Source organism: Vitis vinifera, chromosome 7 (genome assembly GCF_030704535.1).
Source record: "Vitis vinifera cultivar Pinot Noir 40024 chromosome 7, ASM3070453v1".
Lineage (NCBI taxonomy): Eukaryota > Viridiplantae > Streptophyta > Magnoliopsida > Vitales > Vitaceae > Vitis > Vitis vinifera.
This window is the reverse complement of record NC_081811.1, coordinates 16,890,306-16,912,944: the sequence shown is the minus strand read 5'-3', so window position 1 is coordinate 16,912,944 and position 22,639 is coordinate 16,890,306. Positions and strand designations below refer to the sequence as shown.

General features: G+C 34.3%; 3 protein-coding genes across 4 annotated transcripts; all 3 read right to left on the bottom strand.

Moving 5' to 3' along the window:
* Positions 1 to 10,085: 10,085 nt before the first annotated feature.
* Positions 10,086 to 12,502, bottom strand: LOC132254045 (uncharacterized). Its single transcript, XM_059737763.1, has 2 exons — positions 11,987 to 12,502; positions 10,086 to 11,190 (listed from the first exon to the last, which is right to left on the bottom strand). Exons 1-2 carry the CDS (start codon positions 12,340 to 12,342, stop codon positions 10,413 to 10,415), a joined length of 1,134 nt encoding a protein of 377 aa, XP_059593746.1. The 5' UTR covers positions 12,343 to 12,502; the 3' UTR covers positions 10,086 to 10,412.
* Positions 12,503 to 15,056: 2,554 nt separating this feature from the next.
* On the bottom strand, positions 15,057 to 16,901 carry LOC132254044 (AP2/ERF and B3 domain-containing protein Os01g0693400-like). The gene is made up of 2 exons (XM_059737762.1): positions 16,588 to 16,901; positions 15,057 to 15,859 (listed from the first exon to the last, which is right to left on the bottom strand). Exons 1-2 carry the CDS (start codon positions 16,707 to 16,709, stop codon positions 15,367 to 15,369), a joined length of 615 nt encoding a protein of 204 aa, XP_059593745.1. The 5' UTR covers positions 16,710 to 16,901; the 3' UTR covers positions 15,057 to 15,366.
* A 1,721-nt stretch (positions 16,902 to 18,622) lies between these two features.
* Positions 18,623 to 21,724, bottom strand: LOC109122008 (AP2/ERF and B3 domain-containing transcription repressor RAV2-like). Of its 2 annotated transcripts, none has more exons than XM_059737760.1 (2): positions 21,522 to 21,724; positions 18,623 to 19,218 (listed from the first exon to the last, which is right to left on the bottom strand). In XM_059737760.1, the coding sequence occupies exons 1-2, from the start codon at positions 21,668 to 21,670 to the stop codon at positions 18,756 to 18,758; spliced, it is 612 nt and encodes a 203-aa protein (XP_059593743.1). In that variant the 5' UTR covers positions 21,671 to 21,724; the 3' UTR covers positions 18,623 to 18,755. The 2 variants fall into 2 exon arrangements, with proteins under 2 accessions (XP_059593743.1, XP_019073589.2); XM_019218044.2 differs by lacking the exon at positions 18,623 to 19,218 and adding an exon at positions 19,424 to 20,240.
* Between the last annotated feature and the right edge of the window lie 915 nt (positions 21,725 to 22,639).

Sequence of the window (22,639 nt, the reverse complement as noted above, 5' to 3'; positions counted from 1 at the left end):
AATAATTAATAGAAGTAATAATAATGACAATAAAAATATATATATATATATATGTTGTTTGGTTGACAAGAAAAAATTAGAACCAACCAGTGCAGGCATATAAGGATCCTCTATCTTGATTTAATTCAATTAAATATCAAGCAAGCTTGAGGGCAAAAAATCTTGCTAGATTTGCAAGCAATGGACAATTATGGAAGAAACAAAAATGAAAAAAAAAAAAAAAACAACCATTGATGATAGTTAGACATTTCTAAAAGGTGAGATCAACTTCCAAAAAACTATATTTGCAAAAAATAAAAAAATAAAATCAAAATAAAATAATAAAAGAAATAATAAGGAGAACTTATTGACTTTCATAGCTAAGACAAGATTCCAATTACCATCTCTAGCACAAAACCCAAAACCAACACCCAATTGCTTAGTTAATATATTCCAAATTCAACAAGAAGAGAACAAAAATTAAGAAACAGAAAACAACATACCCCTTGAATCCTCTTTCTAATTACAAGACACTTATTAACCACTCTAACATTCTAAGCCACGATCTTCATAAGGTAAGATTGGATGGTTCAAGGGCTCCTTACCCCTCATCTTCCTTCTTCATGTTCCTTCCTTTTTATTCTTTTTGTATTCATTTTGAAAGAGTTTAAGCCATTAACTCTTCCTCTTTTTCCTAAAATAGGTCAATTACCATTTGTTTCTTTCTTGAATGCATTACCACTAGCTTTAGAGCCCTCTGAAATCATTTTTTTCCTTTTTGGCAACCTTCTTACCTTCTCCACCATGCAAATCCATTTCCATAGGATAATCAAAAGGTAGAGATTCCGATGGACATGAAGATAGGGCTAGAAGTGAGCACTACTTCTTCATTAATTGGACTGAATTTTCTAGGAATTTTCTTACCTTCTTTTTCGTGCAGTTAAGTCTTATGATTCAAATTGTTCTTATTAACAATTCCATCTTTGGGGTTGCCACCAAGAGAGATGGTACTCAATACTTTAGTAACAGAAGCATTACTTGCATATGAGGTGTCCGCTTTCTTTTCCTTGGATGAGCTCGCTTGGGCAAAGTTTTGTTCCTCCCTTACCAGGGTTATAACCAATCCTTAAACCCAAAGGCCTAGTTCCCTCTTTGGTTAGACTTCAATCCAAGCTTCCTACTAAATTCCTCTCAAAAGGTCTCTCATTTTAACCATTTGCATCTTTGAAATCTGTATTCTTTTTTTTTAATTTGGATGTCAATCTTTTTGTCCATTTTAGGACATTCATCAAAATTGTGATCAACAAGACCACAACCAACGCAGCTCTGTCCCCATCATAATCAATTTTGACTAACTAAATCTTGCCCCTTCTTTAAAGCCTTCTAAGATCTTGGGTTAGGATTTTTCTTCTCTTTAGGCTATAGAGCTTGAGGGAAAAGGCCAGGAGATGGCATGGAGTCTCCTTTAGCTCATTACCTATGAGCTCTTACCTTCCTCTATAGTTAAATTTTGTGCTGATTTTAATCATCCACTTAACTCTCTTAGCTTTTCTCATTTCCAAACCTTCATCTCTAGCCTTTCCACAACCTCTCTGTTAAGAGTCATGATCACTTAGTTTGATTAGTGTTCCTTCTGTAATTAATTAGCTAGAAGTTGTTAGGATTTGGTATGCACATGCCATTACCATACATAACCACTCAGGTAGTAATTAGTTAGAAACCCATTTCGTAATAGCTCTTTGAAAAACCTTCATAATCAAGAAAAAATTAAATTCAGATTTTGGTATAAGTGTTCCCTTCCTTCTAGCTATCAGCCTATCACTACTTTTCTATCATCACAATGTAGGACATTTTCAAACTGCAAATTTGACATCCAACATTTTATGAATGTAGATGATATATACATATGGAAGGCAGCCTATCACTACTTTTCTATCATCACTACTTTTCTGTCACGTCCTTTCTTTTCATATTCAATCAAGAAGTGGCCAAAAGTGGGAATTGCAGGATCGGAATATAAGAAAATCACATCCTCGGCCTGCAAGTCATATCTCTTAAAATATTTGTCCCAGTTCAAACAAAGCATGTAGGAGCTGCTCATCTCGTCTAATGAAGCATCCATGGGCCAGATCTGTTGGTCATGGTCCATTATTAACATTATTTTGCCCTTATATTTTCCGTCAACTTTCTCAGGTTCAGGGATAAATTTTCTACCAGATTCTAGTGGAATCATGATCTTGAACTTGGTGACATCGTCATGGGTTAAGCTCTTCTTTTAGAGGAGGGTTCTCTTATTCACCTTGATGGAAGGCTAGTCTTTGCTGCTGCAACTTGCTGATGAACTGCCCGTCTTCTTGGTTTGAGAGTCTTGATCATGAATGCTTGCTGGGACCATCCCAGATAAGTAATCCATATCATCCTGGTTTCTGTACATGAAGAGGATGAAAACAAAATTAATTTTTCGGTGTTATTAGAAGTCCCTAGCCAACAAATATAGCTAGTAACAAGAAGTTGTCGAGTCTATTTTCCCTTTTTCGTCCATCCAGTGTCATCTCCCATGTCTTGAATCCACCACTATTGACACTTGGGCTCCTTCATCTCCTCTTATCTTTACCATTCCAGTGTCTACTAGGAGTTTTGGCGCTATAGATATAAGTATTACTATAGTAGCACTCAGTCAATTCCTGCAACTATAAGATTTTCTTGAACCTCTTCCACCTATGACTTAAATAGATATGGGGCTATTTATATTCTATGGTCGTGGTTTTTTCTAACCCTACTAAAATTGTGTCACCATATCTCAATTTTCTTGTGTTGTCACCATGCAAAAATATAAAGAAAATATATTGTAATGACCCGCACCCAACCATGTAGATATTATCCGCTTTGGGCCCAAGGGGGTTTTCACAACTTTAAAACGTGTCTACTTGGTTAAAAGGAGTCTCTACATATAAAGCACCAGGAACTTTCTCCCCTATCCGATGTGGGACATCACAAACACCCCCCATGCAGACACAACGTCCTCGTTGTGTCCCATGGGATTAAGGGGTCAAACAGACAAACACCCCTTACGGGGCCAAACAAACCCCTACACCGAGATCGGGGATCAGCTCTGATACCATTTGTAACAACCCACACCCAACCATGTAGATATTGTCCGCTTTGAGCCCAAGGGGGCGCTCATGGAAAGTTCCTGACGCTATATATGTAAAGACTCCTCTTAACCAAGTAGACACGTTTTAAAGCCGTGAGGGCCCCCTTGGGCCCAAAGCGGACAATATCTATATGGTTGGGTGAGGGTCGTTACAAATGGTATCAGAGCCGATCCCCGACCCGTGTGGGGGTTTGTTTGGCCTCGTAAGGGGTGTTTGTCTGTTTGACCCCATAATCCCATGGGACACAACGAGGACGTTGTGTCTGCATGGGGGGTGTTTGTGATGTCCCACATCAGATAGGGGAGAAAGTTTCTGGCGCTATATATGTAGAAACTCCTCTTAACCAAGTAGACGCATTTTAAAGCCATGAAGGCCTCTTTAGGTCCAAAGCGGACAATATCTACACGGTTGGGAGCGGGTCATTACATATATCATACATCTTGAAGTTTATTTTAGAACGACTTCAATGGCTCCAAAAATATAAAAAGGAAAAAATAATTGACAAGTCCTCAGCATATGAAAATTAAAAAATCAAAAAGGAAAAATAAAAGTTTAGAAAGTGAAACGAGCTTTTCCCAATTTCTATGTCATGGAAGTGTCCCACCTTGTCAACATGGAAGTCTTCCCATGTGGTCAACTGTGTGATGACCGGTAAGTTAGTAATGGAAACAGTTGTTTATACAATATAGACTTGGGGTCATATATGTAGAACCATATATAATAATATAGACTTGAAAAGTAAAAACAATCCGCTATCCATTATATGCATTGTATAGACTAGTTTGAAAGTTGATAATCCCTCAAGTCAAGAAAAATGTATGAGAAACGGGACAGTGCAAGTTTCCTAGATGAAGAGACGAAGAAGAAGATGAAGCTTGCTATATCTTCATCAATCGGGTCAGCGTCTGATGTTTAAATAAGAAGAAGATGGCTCAGAAGAGGGTTTTATTGTGATCCACCCGCAAGTGCAGTAGAGTTGATAACCAAGGCAGCTTGAGCCTATTAATGAAGAATAAACCCAAGTCTTTACAAGAAACAGAAATTCAGAATTTTCTTTAATGAATATTTTTGGGGGCTCATTATCTCTTTTTGCCTCTGCTTGGTTGCAAAGAAATGGAAATTAAGAATTATGCTACATTAATTATGGCCTCTCTCTTTGTTGTTTCATTTTTTTCCTTACTTTTTTCTTATCAACCAAACACAGGAATAGGTTAATTTGGTTCCTCTCCGCAGAGTTTAGGGTTTTCCTCAAGATTCTCTCTTGATTTTCTCTAGTATATTTTTAGTTTTTCCTCGTGTAAATGCCCAGAACGAAATGAAAGAAACTCGGGATCTTTATATGTGGATTGAGTAAAGATAAACCATTGTCTCTCAGTTTTGCTTTTGTTCCTTTTTCTCATCAACCAAACACAGGAGCAGTTTTGATGCCTTTTAAAGAAATAAAATTCTTGGTACAGCTTATTTTTCTAGAAAGGATTTTCCTGGACCACCCTCACTTTGGATGACAGAAAAACATAGGAAATGAGAAGGAAAAGTCTTGATTTTGTTGGTTGAATTAATGATAAAGAATTTGATCTTTCAATAACCAAACAGTGGAATTACTGTGATCTCGTGTAATCTTATTTCATGCATAATTCTTAATTTCCACAATTTCTTGGTAGCCAAGCGAAGATTAAAAGATAGATGGAGCCCTAAAATATTCATTAAAGAAAATTCTGAATTTCTGTTTCTTGTAAAGACTTGGGTCTATTCACCACTATTGCACTTGCAGACGAATCAATAGCACTCTCTTCTGAGCTATCTCCTTGTTTAACTTTATTTCTCCTTTTCTTTTTAAATTTGCATATTCGGGGGGCTTGTCAACTGGTTTTTCCTTTTAAAATATTGATTACTACTCAAAAAGTACTCTTTTATAGGTTGAAACTAACTGTTTTAAATACTTTTGAGTAGTAGTTAATACCTTTTAACTCAATTGGCACATTAAGGAACCTAGCAAGGTTACTAATCAGTTTTTGGCAAGTTTTGGTGCTTTTGGTATCTATTTGATCATTGAAACAAGCTAAGAATGAGGAAGAATTTGGTGAAATCCATGCCAATGCAAGTTAAAGCTCAAATACATGAAGAATCCAAGCGTTGGATCAATTCATAACCCTTTGCCAAGCCAATCAGAGATGCAAGAAGGGAAACTAGAGGAAGAAATCCAACAACCAACATTTTCGCATGGTTGTGAGAAATTTCGCACACCATGCGAAACCACTTGAGGCAGCCAAAGGATTTCGCACACCATGCCAAATTTCACATGGTATGCGAAATCTTCCTATGCACCGACTCTATTAGATTTTTTTCTTCAGATATTTTGTGTAATTTCCTAATTTCTCCTTGTAACCAACCTAGATATTTACTTTTATATCTTTTTATATATCTTTTAGGTAGCTTATATATAAGGGGAGAGGGAGAGAGAGAGAGGGATTATGTATGTTTTCATTGAACACTTGTAAAATTCCCGTAGTAAGAAATATACAGAGCTTTTGCTCTGTCTTTCCTTCTGATTTTTGTTTTACGTTTCTTAGAGTGATGGAAGCTAGGTGAAGGACCCGAATGCAAAGGTGGGAGTTGTCCTTGCTTTAAATGAAAGTAGTTGTTAACCATTAATGGTTTTTATTTCAAGGTTTAGCTTTAAATCCCTTAAAATCACCTGAATGGCCAATACTTGGTGAGCTTTTCGGATTCTATGAATGCTTATTGCTAGATCCGATCCATAGATGTCTATTAGTTATCATTTACAAGCCATTAGAAGGTGGTTCAAGGTGAGGATCACCTTGAATGGCCAATACTTGGTAAGCTTTTCGAATTCTATGGATGCTTATTGCTAGATCCATAGATGTCTATTAGTTATCATTTACGAGCCATTGGAAGGTGGTTCAAGGTGAGGATCACCTTGATGGCCAATACTTGGTAAGCTTTTCGGATTCTATGGATGCTTATTGCTAGATCCATAGATGTCTATTAGTTATCATTTACGAGCCATTGGAAGGTGGCTCAAGGTGAGGGTTTTTAGTGTTTGAAGCCATTAATGGGAAGCAATTACCATTTTTATGAACCCTTTGGATCAAATCTTAATTGCTAAATATAAAACCGGTTCGGGAGATAACCATCCTTTATGTTATTGTCCCCAACACGAGGAGAAGATTCGAAATCTCCCCATTTGCCTAAGGAACCCGATCCTAGTGACCTAAAGCTCCAAGAGACCTTTTCTTTGTAGTTAATTTCACTTATTATTTTGCTTAACTTAAAAATCAATCGTTGCAACCACAATTCCATTTTCTTTAAAAGTTAATTTTCATAAGAAAAAGCACCATTTTATTTCATTCATTTAAGTCAACTGTGTGATGAAAACCCATTCCTGTGGACGATCCTAGAGCCACTATACTATGTTAGCTATGCTACCCCAATGTGAGGTGATTTAGGTTTTATAAATTTTGTTGATAACACCCGTCTGAGCATAACACCCGTCTGAGCCAGAATCAAATTGCATTACTGCAATGGGGACGAATCAAATATTTGGAATAATTCAAGTGGTTTGAAAATAAACTTCAAAATGTATGCCATTTTTCTTTATATTTTTGCATGGTAAAGTGTAGCATGACCACCTTTTTTAACTATTTTCCATTATTATTTTTTCTCGAAATGGTTATTACTATAAAATAAAAAATGAAAAAAAAGATTGTTATTCCTTTTTTAACTATCTACTTGATAATGGGTAGGTGGTTCTCTCCGCCCTCCCAACCTAAGAGAATGAAAACACACCTATGGTGTCCCTTCAAGCTCTCCCTACCTGAGAGAAGAACGATACCACCTAGTCCTTAAGGTTTTTCTTCATAAGAGAATAATGAGTTTTGTGGATATGGATAGTTTAAGGATAAGAAATAAAAGAGCAATTCTTTTAATAGAAGAGTCTTAATTTAAGAAATAAATAACAAATTTGGAAAGTCTCATGATAGAGAGGTTGATTAATTAAAGAGGGTCCCTACCCTAGTAATAAGAATTATGATCTGCCTAAAATAGGCTTGATACTTATGATACTAGGATACCTTGCAAAAGTACATGTAGTTTGAGAGCACTACATTTTTGATAAATTAATTACCAACTTGCCTTGAATATTCTCTTTAGAAATGCATAAAATTATTTTATTTGTTACAAATATCAAGTCATTAACCTGATCACCTCTTTTATCTCTTGTTTAAATTGGACCTAGTTATAGACTGGAATTTAATCTGGATATAATACTCATTAGTTGCATGGAAGCTAATTTTAGGTAGAGTTTATTATTTCTTTTTATGAAACTTGACAAAAACAAAGAGAGGTATATCAAAGATCACATAAGATGGATCATAAGACAAAGTGTCTCATACTTGGGTTTTTGGATAATGTGTTACAAAAACAACACATGTCTATTGCCATGGTCTATGATATTTTCTTTTAAGTTGAAAGAATTATTTGGTGATAAAGGCAAATCAACTAGACAAGATGCCTTTGAGATTATTATGAACATCAAGATTCATGCGATCTTAGAGATCTTACCAAATTCCTTTAAGATGGGTTAGAAGATTCTCAAATATTAGAAGGGTATTCATATGGTAATCAAGGTTTTTCAAGCTCTTCTACCAAGAAGAAGAATAACAACAACACCAAATAAGGAAAGTTCAAGAAAATGAAATAAGAGAGTAAGCTCAAGGTTAGTGATTCCTTTGTAACCCTTTAGAATACTAAAAAAAGGAATGCCCAATTTACCTAAGGGAAAAGGAAAGCGCACATCATATTTTCATTGTTGAAGAAATAGTAATGGATTTCACCAACTATGGTGGATAGATTCCAGACCCACTATTTGAAATATTTTACAAGGTTTTCAACAAATGAGAAGGTTACATGATGGATTGTACTTACCTTAGTTTTGGTTGCAAAGTTAGTGTTGCAAGTTAGTGAGATGTATTACCTCTTTTATGTGAGACTCCATTGTCACTTTGCCAAATAATGATAATAGTTAGATCTCGTTAAAATAAAGAACCTATCACTAATTAAACATTTGGCTTCTAATGCCTAAGTCATATTAATCTAAATAGGATCCAACAGCAAGTCAAGTCTGGACACTTTGATTTTAAAGGATCTTCCAATTTGCAAATCTTGCATAGGTGATAAAATGACCAAGAGGCAAAGTTGCTAAAGGACATGGAACTCAAGGAATGTTTGGAATTAGTGCCTACTAATGTGTGTGAAACTTTTGGAGTTCATACATAGAGAGGGTATGGATACTTCATCATTTTTTTATTATTGATGAATGTTCTTGCTTTGGATACATGTTCCTATTACATAGGAAATCTTATGCCTCAGATAAATTCATTGAATTTAAGGGGGAATCGGATGACCTATTGAGTGAACATATCAAGACACTTCAATTAAATCAAGATGGTGTATCTAGTAGGTTCGATTCTTTCCATCAGGAGCTAGCACGGAATAATATCTCAGTTGTGTACACCAGGGGCGTCACTGCAAAATGGAGTAATGGAAAGAAGATATCAATCTTTGATGGACGTAGTGAGATTGATGATTGTTTTCTCATCATTTCCCATATCCATTTAGGATATTCCTTGAAGGTTGTATCTTACCTCCATTACTAGGTCAGTACCTTTAAGTTCCAAAGAGATGTGAACATGTTGTAAACTTAGTTTACAACAAATTCGAATATGGGAGTGTCAAACACTTGATGATGTTTTCATGAGTATTTTTCCTAAAATGTATGTAGTTTGAAAGTCAAAAGTCAAACTTCTCATATATAAATATATATTGGTGCATGATTACATAATTCTTTTTTTTATTATTCTTTCAAAATTCTTTTTGGAAATGTTTAAGCCATTGGCTCTTCCTCTTTTTGAAGGATTTTAAACTATCTATTTCCATCTTGAATGTATTATCACTAACTTTAGAGCCATCTGCAACCATTTTTTCCTTTTTGGCAACCTTCTTACCCTCTCCATCATGTGCATTCACTGTCATAGGAGAAGCACAAGGTAGAGATTCCAACATGGAGATAGGGCTAGAAGTGAGGACTACTTCTTCATTGATCGGACCTAGTTTGGTAGGAATTTTCTCACCTTCTTTTTCCTATTGTTTAGTCTCTTGATTCAAACTGTTCTCATTAACAACTCCATCTTTGGGGTTGCCACTAAAAGGGATGGTACCTAGCTAATACTTTATTAACAAAAGCATTACTTGCACATGAGGTATCCCCACTCTTTCCCTTAGATGAGCTCTCTTGGACAGAGTTTTATCCTACTCTTACCAGGGTTAGAACCAGTCCTTAAACCTAAAGGCCTAGTCCTCCTGTTTGGTTGGACTTCACTCCAAGATTCCAACTAAATTCCTCTCAAAAGGCCTTTGATTTTCACCATTTGCATCTTTGAAATCTCTGTCTTTTTTTTCTTTTCTTTTCTTTTTTAATTTATTGTCAATCTTTTTCTCTATTTTAGGATATTCATCGAACTTGTGATTAGCAAGACTACAACCAATGCAACTCTATAGGACCCCATCATAATCAAGTATGGCTGACTTAATCTTACCAATTCTTTAAATCCTTTTAAGATCTTAGGTTAGGATCTTTCTTCTCTTTAGGCTCTAGAGCATGAGGGAAGAGGAGATGAAATGGAGTCTCCTTTATCTCATTACCTATAAGCTCTTATCTTCCTCTATAGTTAATTTTGTGCTGATTTTGATCATCTACTTTAACTCTCTTAGCTTTTCTCATTTTCAAACCTTAATCTCTAGCCTTTCCACAACCTCTCTATTAAGAGTCATGATCACTCAGTTTGATTAGTTTTCCTTGCTGTAATTAATTAGCTAGAAGTTGTTAGAATTTAGTCTACAAATGCCATTACCATATATATAACCACTCAGTAATTAGTTAGAATCCCATTTGATCATAGCACTGTATTTAAACCTCTTTGAACAACCTTCAGAATCAAGAATAAATACAGATCAATTCAGATTTTGGCGTGGGTTTTCCCTTTCTTCTACCTATCAGTACTTTTCTAACATCACAACGTAAGAATTTTCAAACTGCAAATCTGATATAAAATGTTTTATGATACATCATGGAAAGCGAGATTCTACATGTAAAGAGATTATTAAAATTGAATCTCCTTTGAAGAACAAGAAGAAAATATATTACCCAGCTAGATTCTGAATGCATTCGCCCACCAAAAAGACTTCTTTTCTTATTCGGCCTCAAGTGGTGTCCTTGGGATCGCTAGGCTTATCCGCGGGATCGCTAGGCTTCTCCTTGGGATCGCTAGGCTTCTCCGTGGGATCGCTAGGCTTCTCCTTGGGATCGCTAGGCTTCTCCGTGGGATTGCTAGGCTTCTCCGTGGGATCTCTAGGCTTCTCCGTGGGATCACTAGGCTTCTCCTTGGGATCGCTAGGCTTCTCCGTGGGATCGCTAGGCTTCTCCTTGGGATCGCTAGGCTTCTCCGTGGGATCTCTAGGCTTCTCCTTGGGATCTCTAGGCTTCTCCGTGGGATCGCTAGGCTTATCCATGGGATCACTAGGCTTCTCCTTGGGATCGCTAGGCTTCTCCGTGGGGTTGCTATCGCGCCCTTTTTTTTCAAATTCCATCAAGTAGTGGTCGTAAGTGGGAAGAGCTGGATCATGATAAAAGAAAATCATATCCTCGGGCTCCAATTTAAATTTCTTCACATATCTCTCCCAGTTCAACCCAAGCATGTAGGAGCTGGTCCGCTCTGAGAAATAAGCCTCCATCGGCCACACCTGTCTCTTATGGTCCATAAATGCTACTTTTATGTCTTCATATATTCCATCATGTTCCTGAGGTTCAGGGAGAAATTTTCTACCATATAATATTGGAATCATGAGCTCGCCCCTGGAGATATCGCCTTGGGTTAAGCTCTTCTTGTAGCGGAGGATTCTCTTGTTATAGACAATTGAAGTGCTTGCTGATGCTCCTGAGTGAGATGGACTGCCTGCTGGGGCGGTGTCGTCCTGGTTTCTGTAAATGAAAAGGTTCAAAACAAAATTAATTTTTCAGTGTTATTAGAAGTCCCTAGCCAACATATATGGCTATTGAAAGATCAACAACAACAAAGTGACCTCTTTGGGAATGTATGTAAATCAACAACAAAGTTCAAAAATTCTAAAATTATTGATCAGCATGAAATATGATTACACAAGATCACTGAAATTCCACTGTTTGGTTATTGAAAGATCAAATTCTTTATCATCAATTAATTCACCCAACAAAAAACATCAGAAGGATTCAAGACTTCCTTTTCCTTTTCATTTCCCTTGTTTTTCTGTCATCCAAAGAGAGGGTGGTCCAAGAAAACCCTTTCTAGAAAAATCAGCTGTAACAAGAATTCTATTTCTTTGAGAGGCATCAATTCTGCTCCTGTGTTTGGCTGATGGGAAAAAGGAATAAAAGCACAATTGAGAGACAATGGTTTATCTCTACTCAATCCACATATAAAGACGTGTTTCTTTGGTTTCTTTTTCCTCCCCAGCATTTACACGAGGAAGATCTAAAGATATTCTACAGAACTTCAAGAGATAATCTTGAGGAAAACGCTAAACCCTGCAGACTAACTAAATTAACCTATTCCTATGTTTGGTTGATGAGAAAAATGAAAGGAAAAAAAATGAAACAACAAAGAAAGAGGTCAAAATTAATGTGGCATAATTCTTGATTTCCACCATTTCTTGGCAACCAAGAAGAGGTTAAACGAGGGATAAAGCGCTAAAATATTCATGAAAGAAAATTCTGAATTTCTGTTTCTTGTAAAGATCACCTGGGAGTATTCTCCGTTGATGGGCTCAAGTTATCAGCTACTACACTTTCTCCTGGAACACTAGCACCCTCTTCTGAGCCATCTCCATGTCCAACATTAGAGTAGAACAACGCTGGAACAGTAGCACCCCCTTCTGAGCCATCTCCTTGTTTAACACTAGATTCCGGCCCTTGAACACTAGCACCCTCTTTTGAGTGAACGTCTTGAGTAGCACTAGATCCCCACTCGCATGATGTAGATTCCCACCCGCTTGATCTAGATTCCCATTCCCACCCGCTTGATGAAGGTATATCAAACTTTATCTTCTTGTTCGCCTCTTCATCTGGGGAACTTGTACTGTCCAGTTTCTCAGACATTTTTCTTGATTTGAGAGAGATTATCAACTTCAAACTAGTCTATACTGGGGGATTGTTTTTTCTTCCAAGTCTATATTATTATATATGGTTCTACATATATGAGCCAAGTCTATGTTGTAGAGACAACTGTTTCCATATCCAACTTACCAGCCATTAGGGTTGACCACTTGGGAATATACTTGCATGCTATACAAGTACTTTACTTTCGCATTTTAATGCTTTATTTGCATATTTATTTTGTAAACCGGTTTGAAAAATAAACTTCAAAATGTATGATATTTTTCTTCATATTTTTGCATGGTAAAGTGTAGCATGACCACCTTTTATTTGGGTTCATGCACACATGGTTTTTAATGGTTTTTAAATACTTATCATCATTCTACATACATAAATTATGAGTATAAACAAAATAGAAATTTGAGAAAATAAGATGAAAATTTTTTTTTAAACTTTATTAATTTTTCTATTTATTAAAATAGAACAAGGATTTAAAATTACAAATATATTTTCCAATCATTTTTGCTTTATAAGTTTATATTTATGTATCTACCACTAAAAAAATTATATGAATTTTAGCAGGTTGAGGTTGGTATGATCGTATTCGTGTTGCAATTGTGTCAATTTGTACAACTCATTTAACAAACAGATTGTGTTTGGGTATAATAATCAACCTATTTGACCCATTTACTTATTCTTGTCAAACTTACCTATTTAGTTAATCATAACAAGTTACATATTTATTCTATCATGTTAAAATGATCTATTTGCTTAATTGTGTCAAAATATGGCTTGTTTATATCCTAACTGTTTAGGACCCATTTGACCCCAGTATAAATTTATTAATTTAATGTATTTAAAAATTAAAAAAATTAAAATATATAATTAGGTAATAATTTATATGCTGTATTATAAAGTTAAAAAATATTTTATAATTAAAACTTTAAAAATAAATAATACAAAAGTGTACAATTAAATTTTTATGTAATTTTTATATTATGAGCATATTACAATTAAAATTATATAATTAAATTAATTAAGACTTTAAAAAAATTAAAACTTAAAAGTTAAAGCAATTAAAACATGAAAATAATACATTTATAAATTTAAAAATAAAATAAGTTAAATGAGTTAGAATCATGTAAATAGGTTAAGATCATGTTAACAAGTTTAATGAGTTATAATTGTATTAGCAAGTTACTTGTGTCAATTTGTATATAAGTTAACTTAATCCATTTATTTAATAGATTAAATAAGTCTTGTATTGTTACCATGTAATGAACGAATCACGTTTACAAAATCATATTTTAAAGCATTCTACACCAATAGGAATTGATATAGGAATATCTAGATCGCAAATATGGTATCTATTCTTTATATCTATGGTATCTATTTTGCTTTTTGAATGCCTAGTATTGATTGTATGATAGATTTAGAGAGCTTAAGATAAACTTTACCTTGTACGAGTTACAAACATCTATTGAAACTGAAAATAGAAGCAAGTTCACACTTACCATGAGGCTCTTCAATTTTGAATTTCTTATATGACAAAGGAAATAGTGGGGCTAGCTACCTGGATGTTTATTGGCGATCAATGTATTGTTTTGAATGTCTTTTATTGACATTCAACCTCCTTAATTAATAGTAAACAAGTCCTTAATAATTCAAATACAAAATTAGCATAAGTGGGAACTTGGAGTATAGCATCTTGCAAAGGAACATTCACCTTAATTGCCTTAATTTTGTCTCTAACATGGGGTCTCATTTAGCTTTTTATCTAAGCTCTTATCTCTATTATTAACCTTGTTCTGATTTTCATCACCTACCTTACTCTCTTAGCTCTCCTCGTGTTCGAACATTCATCTCTAGCCTTTCCTCAACCTTTCCATTTTAAGAGTAACAATTAGTTAGAGGGTGTTTGGTTAATTAATTTAATGACTTAATTTAAATGATTATTAAATAGATTAAATATATTTGGTAAAATAACTTAATATCACAACTTAAAGTAAAAAAAAATAATAATAATAACTTTAAATATTAAGTTAAAATAGTTAATTTATTTTTAATTTACCTCATTTGTTCATATTTAGTGAAAATATATTTTATAATCATGACTTTAATTACATTCATATATCATCTTTTCTTTGTAGCTATCTTAAATATTTATAATACTTTAAATATAGATGTTTAACAAATAAATTTATTATTTAATTATATATTAGTAAAAGTATATTATTAGTAAAAATTAATGAGGATAAATATATCAATTTGATGCTTTAGAATAAATTTTAAGTTACATTTCCCAAAAAACCTTAATACTTACCATAAAAATTAAGTAATAAGTTTGAAGTCAACCACTTAAAGAATAATTTAACTTAAAAGTTAAATTAAATCATTAAATAACAACTATTATATTATACCAAACATCCTCTTAGGCGGTGTTTGTTTTTTTTTACTTAATTCTAAATAGAACCTTAACTAACCAGTGTTTAATAAAGTTAAGTATTAGGTTATTAGTTTTTGTAATATTTTATTTTTACTAAGCATGAAAAAATGAAGAAAAACTGACATGGCACTTTTTCTATTCAACCAAAAATTTATAATAAGTTATTAAAAAAAATAAAAAATAAAAACAAACAACTTAAAGTGTGAAAGCAAATTGCTTTCAACAAAAATGTAAAAAATACAAACACCCTCATTTGATTAGTGTTCCTTGCTGTAATTAACTAGTTAGAAGCTGTTAGGATTTAATCCACACATGCCATTTTACCATATATATAACCACTCTCGGAGTGATCAGTTACAAACCCATTAATTAGGTAATAGCTCTGGATTTAAGCCTCTTTCTACAACCTTAAGAATCAAGAAAAATACAGATTTGATCAGATTTTGGTATGGGCTTTTGGAACTGCAAATCTGATCTTGCATGCTTTATGAATCTAGATGATACATATGGAAAGTGAGACTCTACATTTAAAGAGCTAATTGAAGTTGAGTCTCCTTTGAAGAAGAAATTAACAATATCACCTATATGGCCTCAAGTACTTGTCTTCTTGGGATTGCTGTCTCGGCCCCTTTTTCATATTCAATCAAGTAGTGGTTAAAAGTGGGAATACTGGGATCCTGATATAAGAAAATCACATCCCCGGCCTCCAATTCGTGTTTCTTCAAATATTTGTCCCAGTTCAACCAAAGCATGTAGGAGCTGCTCAGCTCGTCGAACGAAGCCTCCATCTCCCACATTGTTCCCTCATGGTCCATAATTATCATTATTATGGTCTCGTATTTTCCGTCAACTTTCTCTGGTTCAGCGAGAAATTCCTTACAAGATTCTAGTGGAATCACGAGCCTGCAGTAGGAGACATCGTCATGGGTTAAGCTCTTCTTGTAGAGGAGGGTTCTCTGACCCGATCCGGAAGGCTGCTGGTCTTTGCCGCTGCAACTTGCTGATGCTGTTGGCGGGGAAGATGAACTGCCCGTCTTCTTGGTTTGGGATGAAGAATCGGTATCATCCTGGATTCTGTAAATGAAAAAGATTGAAAACGAATATAGCTAGAACATGTACAACTTATATGAAAGAGCATGAAGTAATCACCTCTTTGAGAATGTATGTAAATCAACAACAAAGTTCAAAAATTCTAAAATTATAGATCAGCGTGAAATAAGATTACACAAGATCACAGAAATTCCACTGTTTGGTTATTGAAAGATCAATTTTTTTATCATTAGTTCACCCGACAAAAAACATCAGAAGGATTCAAGACTTCCTTTTCCTTTTCATTTCCTTTATAGAAAAATCACCTGTAACAAGAATTCCATTTCTTTGAAAGGCATCAACACTTCTCCTGTGTTTGGTTGATGAGAAAAATTAAGGAACAAAAGCACAACTGACAGACAATGGTTTATCCTCAATCCACGTATAAACATCCTGAGTTTCTTCCGTTTCTTCTCGTGCATTTACACGAGGAAGTGCTAAAGGTGTTCTAGAGAAAATAAAGAGAGAATCTTGAGGAAAACCCTAAACCCTAAACCCCGCAGAGGAACCAAATTGACCCATTCATGTGTTTGGTTGATGAGAAAATATAAAGGAAACAAAAAAATAAACAACAAAGAGAGATGTCATAATTAATGTAGCGTGATTCTTAATTTTCCACCATTTCTTGGCAACCAAGAAGAGGTTAAGAGAGAGAGAGAGAGAGAGAGAGAGAGAGAGAGAGAGAGAGAGAGAGAGAGGGAGAGAGCGCTAACATCAGAGGCATCTCCTTCTTGTTAACATCAGAGGCCGACCCGCTCGATGAAGAAATATCAAGCTTCATCTTCTTCTTCGTCTCTTTATCTGGGAAACTTGCACTGTCCCGTTTCTCAGACATTTGAGAGAGATTATCAACTTCAAACTAGTCTATACCGGTGGATTGCTTTTACTTTCAAGTCTATATTATCATATATGGTTGTACATATATGAGCCAAGTCTCTATGTTGTAGAAAGAACTGTTTCCATCACTAAATTACCGGCCATTAGGGTTGACCACATGGGAAGACTTCCATACAATAGGAATGGAGAAATGGCCGTTTCACTTTTTTAACTTTTGAGGACTTGTCAATTAGTTTTTCCCTTCTATATTTTTGGAACCATTGAAGTGATTCAAAAATAAACTTCAAGATGTAGGATATTTTTCTTTATATTTTTGCTAGATGTAAAAACCAAACTAAACACAATTTCATTTCCAGCAATACTAGCTCTGACAGCAAATCCTATTGTTCCTCCTGATGCCACAACATTCATTGGCTAGTTAGACATGCATTTCCCTCACATATAGTGCCTTAAGTTCTAATGATATTAGCATTTCTCATCAAAATGATTAAAATATAGACAAAATTAGATGTTCATATCTTTCTTAAGATGGGAATTCAATAACAACCACAATTCGTCTGTGTTTCTTACCATGCTTCTTTTTAGATTTTCAGACTTCATTATTAGCTAAATTTTATCTCTGAGTTGACTCCCTGCTAACTACTACCGTCACAATTTAGAATCAAGCCTCTAGCTCATATGGAGGTCAACATAGTGATACAATGAAGTAGCTCTAGGACATGATTACTATCTTAATTAGTAGCAATAAATTCATTGTATTTTGCTTTTGAAGAATGTGATACAAAATTCTTGCATTTGAATAAGAAGAGTATAGATTCATTATCCATTTGAAAAACTGAAATTACATTTTTTTTAATTTTTTTTTCTTTCAAAATTTGTTCTAACTCATTTTTATCATGTTCGGATTAGTCTTCTCTGGCCTGGAAAACAGATGGCCCTGTTTCCTTTATTGCCACTGCAATTCAAAAGCCCCTGGTCTTAATTGGTTCTTAATTACTAGTGGTGCACTAGATGTGCCATTTGCTGAAAAAGACTCATGAATTGCAAGCATTCTGTGGATTTGTTACCTTGGTGAGGCTGGTGCAAAAGCACTTGCAAAAATCATATTTAGAGATTTCAATCAAGTTGTAAAATAGAATTATTTCTAGCACAATGCAGAAAACAAGATTAGGGAACTCAGTGTACTATCCAAACACAAGACTAGCGCTTTTGATGTAGAACTCTGATGCAATACTTTCAATTTCTATTAACTTCAATAATTTTTACTCTTTCTTTCAATTTTTACCCTCTCCCCATGACTTCCAACTTCCCTTAATTCAATTTCGTTACTCGTTCTATTGGCTTTTGAAGCAGTTAGAAAACTTAATTAATTTTTTTAATTTCAGTTGTTTGTTTATGTAGGTTCTTTTGTTGAAGAAGGCAAATGGTTGTCTACTTTCTTTTCAGGAAATCGATCCTTGATTGCTAGTCATGTGAATTGTTTTGGGTACACTTCCTTTAGTACTTAATATCTAAGACTAAACTATACTTTAGTAGCCTATAGTGACAGAAATGGTAGCAACCGCAACAATAAGTAATCGACACACCCCCTACACCTACACTCTGCAGTGCGGTCAATTTGTTACTCAACAAGATGTTATAGTCATGCCATTTGTAAGTTTTAGTCATGGCTGCCGCTAAAAGCTCTTATTCTTGTAGTGAGTTTTTCCTCTTAGCTATCAGTACTTTTCTGTCATCACAAGGTATGACATTTTGAAACTGCAAATCTGCTATCGAATGTTTTAAGAATGTAGATGAAACATATGGGAAGCAAGATTCTACATGTAAAGAGCTGATTAAAACTAAGTCTCCTTTGAAGAAGAAGAAACAATATTAGAACCCGTTTGATAGTAATTCTAAGAAGTGCTTCTAATATTTTTAACACTTAAAAATTTGTATCATTTAAGTGTTAAAAAGGTTAGAAACCTTTTTTTGGAATCACAACCAGACATGCTCTTAATTACCTAGCTAGATTTTGAATGCATTGACCCACCAAAAAGGCTTCTCAAGTTGTCTCTGTGGGATTGCTGTCGCGCCCCTTTTTTTCATATTCAATCAAGTAGTGTTTCCTATCGGGAACATCGTAAAAGAAAATGACATCGGCGGGCTCCAATTCAAATATCTTCAAATATCTGTCCCAGTTCAACCAAAGCATGTAGGAGCTGCTCAGCTCTTCGAATGTAGCCTCCATCCTCCATATGTCTCCCTCATGGTCTATAAATGATATTCCTATTTTTTCATACACTCCGTTATATTTCTTAGGTTCAGGGAGAAATTTTCTACCGGATTCTAGTGGAATCATGAGCCTGCAGAAGGAGACATCGTCATGGGTTAAGCTCTTCTTGTAGAGGAGGGTTCTCTTATTTATCTTGCTGGAAGGTTGGTCTTTTCTTCTGCGCCTTGCTGGTCCTGCTGAAGAGGAAGAAGGACCCATCTTCTTGGTTTGAGAATTAATATCATCCTGGTTTCTGTAAATGAAAAGGTTGAAAACAAAATTAATTTTTTGGTGTGATTGGAAGTCCCTGGCCAACAAATATGGCTAGAACATGCACAACTTAGGTGGTGTTTGTAACGAGAATTCTATTTCTTTGAAAGGCATCAACACTGCTCCTGTGTTTGGTTGGTGAGAAAAAGAAACAAAAGCACATATGAGACACAATGGTTTATCTTTACTCAATCCACATATAAAGATCCCAAGTTATTACATGATGAAGAGCTAAAGAAATTCTAGAGGAACTGCAAGAGAGAATCCTGAGGAGATCTCTAAACCCCGCAGACCAACCAAATTAACCTACTCGTGTGTTTGGTTGATGAGAAAAAAGAAAGGAAAAAAAAATGGAATAACAAAGAGAGAGGTCATAATTAATGTGGCACAATTCTTAATTTCCACCTTTTATTGGCAACCAGGAAGAGGTTAAATGAGGAATAGAGCGCTAAAATATTCATGAAAGAAAATTCTGAATTTCAGTTTCTTGTAAATTAAGACCTGGGTTTCTTCTTCATTAATGGGCTCGAGTTGCACTTGCAGGCGGATCAAAAGCACCCTTTTTTTTCATATTCAATCAGAAAGTGACCAAAACTGGGAATTTCGGGGTCGAAATATAAGAAAATCACATCCTCCGCCTCCAATTCATATCTCCTGAAATATTTGTCCCAGTTCAAACAAAGCACGTAGGAGCTGCTCAGCTCTTCGAATGAAACCTCCATCGGCCAGATCTGTTGGTCATGGTCCATAAGTAACATCATTTTGCTCTGATATTTTCCGTCAATTTTCTCAGGTTCTGCAAGAAATTTTATACCAGATTCTAGTGGAATCATGATCTTGAACTTGGTGACATCGTCAAGGGTTAAGCTCTTCTTGTAGAGGAGGGTTCTCCTATTCATCTTTCCGAAAGACTGGTCTTTGCCGGTGAAACTTGCCGATGAACTACCCCTCTTCTCCTTCTTCTTCTTCTTCTTCTTCTTCTTCTCTTCATCTGGGAAACTTGCACTGTCCCCTTTGTCAGACATTTTTTTCATTTTTGATTTGAGAGAGAGATTATCAACTTCAAACTAGTCTATACTGGGGGATTGTTTTTACCTCCAAGTCTATATTGTCCTACAAGTTCTACATAGATGAGCCAAGTCTATGTTGTAGAAACAACTGTTTCCATAACTAACTTACCGACCACTAGGGTTGACCACTTGGGAATCTACTAGCATGCTATAGAAGTTTTTTACTTTGGCATTTTAATACCTTGTTTGCATATTTGTTTTGTAAAGTGGTTTGAAAAATTCTAAATGTATGATATTTTTCTTTATATTTTTGCATGGTAAAGTGTAGCATGCATTGTTTATTCGAAGATTTTATATTCAATATAAATGGAAAAAACAATGAGGGAGATATGGGATGACAATGGTTCGGGTTTTGTTAAGTGCATGTCAAGTAAGAAATACTAAATATTATAGACAACAAAAGAACAATGACTCAAATTGTGTCAAGTTTGCATCAAGGTGAGAAATACAAAAAATTTAATAATTATTTATTGTATGAAGAACACCACCCTTCTAATATCTTTAACAAATGAGTTTTTTTATTTTTTATGAATCGATATAAATAACTTATTAGCATGATTATAACTTTATTTATTATGCGGATAACACAATATGACCTATATCTTAAATGGGTAGGATTGATTCTATAATAACTTATTAAATTCCATTAACACAATTATATTTTATTTAATATATTTAAGATTTTAAATTTATAAAAATACTTTGAGTTATTTTTAAATTTTTTTATTTAATTTTAAGATATAATATATTTATAAGGTACAAAATTAATAAAATAAATATTTATTTTTATACTTGTTTATAATTTTATAATAAAGATATAGTTCCTCATTTTTTGAAGTAATTAGGTATTATTTGTTAGGAAAAAGTCAAAGATCCTCAAGTTCAACAAATTTGCCGAGTCAAAGACCCTACTCTCTATGTTTGGTTGACAAGAAAAGGGATGGAAAACACACACAAAAAAAAAAAAAAAACAAACAAACAAACAAAAAAGAAAACCCTACACCCTGCAAAGGCAATAAACTAGCCAATTTCTCTTGTATTTGGCTAATCTTTATTCTTCTTCAGTCCCGCTTTGTTACCAGGCAACAAGTATTCTTAGTTTCCACCATTTCTTGGCAACCAAGCAGAGAATTAATAAGAGATAGAGAAGTGAAAAACAGCCATGAAAGAATCAAAAGAGAATCCGGAAGAAAATCCTAAGTTGAATCCAAGATACCTGGATTCCATTAATGGCTTCAAGCCATCTTCATTAGTAGGCGTTCCAATCACAGAAGCTGATCCACTTGATGAAGATGCATCAAGTTTCACCTTTTTCATCATTTCTTCATCCGATGGACTTGCACTACCATCTCTTTTCTGAGACATTTTCTGCACTTGAGAGAGAGAATGAAATATCAACTTTGAAATTGGTGTATGTATATAAATGGTTTTACTGTAACTAATTTTTCTTAAAATACCAATTTTTTTGGCCTCTTTAAAAAATAAATCATTTTTGTTTTCTTCATACCAAAGGTGAGGAAAAGCCTCTTAAATTTTCTTCTAGACCATTTTAAGTTTTGAATATTTTCTAACAAATTATTTGATTTCTTTTGTTATAAGTATCCCACCTTAATAGATATTTTGTTGTAAAAAAAACTTATCCCTTAGATTGGATATTCCTATGAAATCGAAAAAGCATATGATATAAATTGTGAATCATTTTGAGTGTAGGTAATATTTGTTTTTTGGCTAAACAAAATAAATCAAAATATTTGACTTTTTTTATTCAATTAAAAGTAACTTGATGATATCATCCAACATAACTAAACTGAATCTATTGTTATTTCTTAATTATATTGGTTGATATCAATAAATTACTTTTAGTTAAATAGAACAATTGCTCTCCAAGTCATGAAGATATTGTATTTCTAAATGGTTACCTCGTTCCATTCACCACAAGACATCCGTCTTCCTAACTTCATCAATCTTGTCCCTTTGAAGCCTTGCTCTATCAAAACGATTGCTAGAAGCGTTGATCACTAAACCCTTACATAATCATAAGAACATTTTCATAGAGCTGCACTTAAATATTTTGTTTTTTTTTATTTAGCCAAAAAACAAATACCAAATAAGAATGACTTTAGAATTTGAGAGTTTCTAAAGATTCAAATATCTGCTTTGAAACTAATGAATTGATTTCCTCTTTTCTTGTGAATGCAAACCATGATAAATCTTATCTTTTTAGATGAGTACTTTTTTTTCTTACTGTGTAGCTTACTTTTTTGTCTGTGTTGTTTTTATATGAATTCACACAAATAACTTATTAGTATGATTATAACTTTATTTATTGTACGG

Coding starts and splice junctions, on each gene's coding strand:
- LOC132254045 (XM_059737763.1), bottom strand. CDS start 12,342: ATGTCTGAGAAACTGGACAGTACAAGTTCCCCAGATGAAGAGGCGAAC. Junction 11,191..11,986: donor TCAACGGAGAATACTCCCAG/GTGATCTTTACA, acceptor TTTCATTTACAG/AAACCAGGACGACACCGCCC.
- LOC132254044 (XM_059737762.1), bottom strand. CDS start 16,709: ATGTCTGAGAAACGGGACAGTGCAAGTTTCCCAGATAAAGAGACGAAG. Junction 15,860..16,587: donor AAGAAGGAGATGCCTCTGAT/GTTAGCGCTCTC, acceptor TTTCATTTACAG/AATCCAGGATGATACCGATT.
- LOC109122008 (XM_059737760.1), bottom strand. CDS start 21,670: ATGTCTCAGAAAAGAGATGGTAGTGCAAGTCCATCGGATGAAGAAATG. Junction 19,219..21,521: donor AAGCCATTAATGGAATCCAG/GTATCTTGGATT, acceptor TTTCATTTACAG/AAACCAGGATGATATTAATT.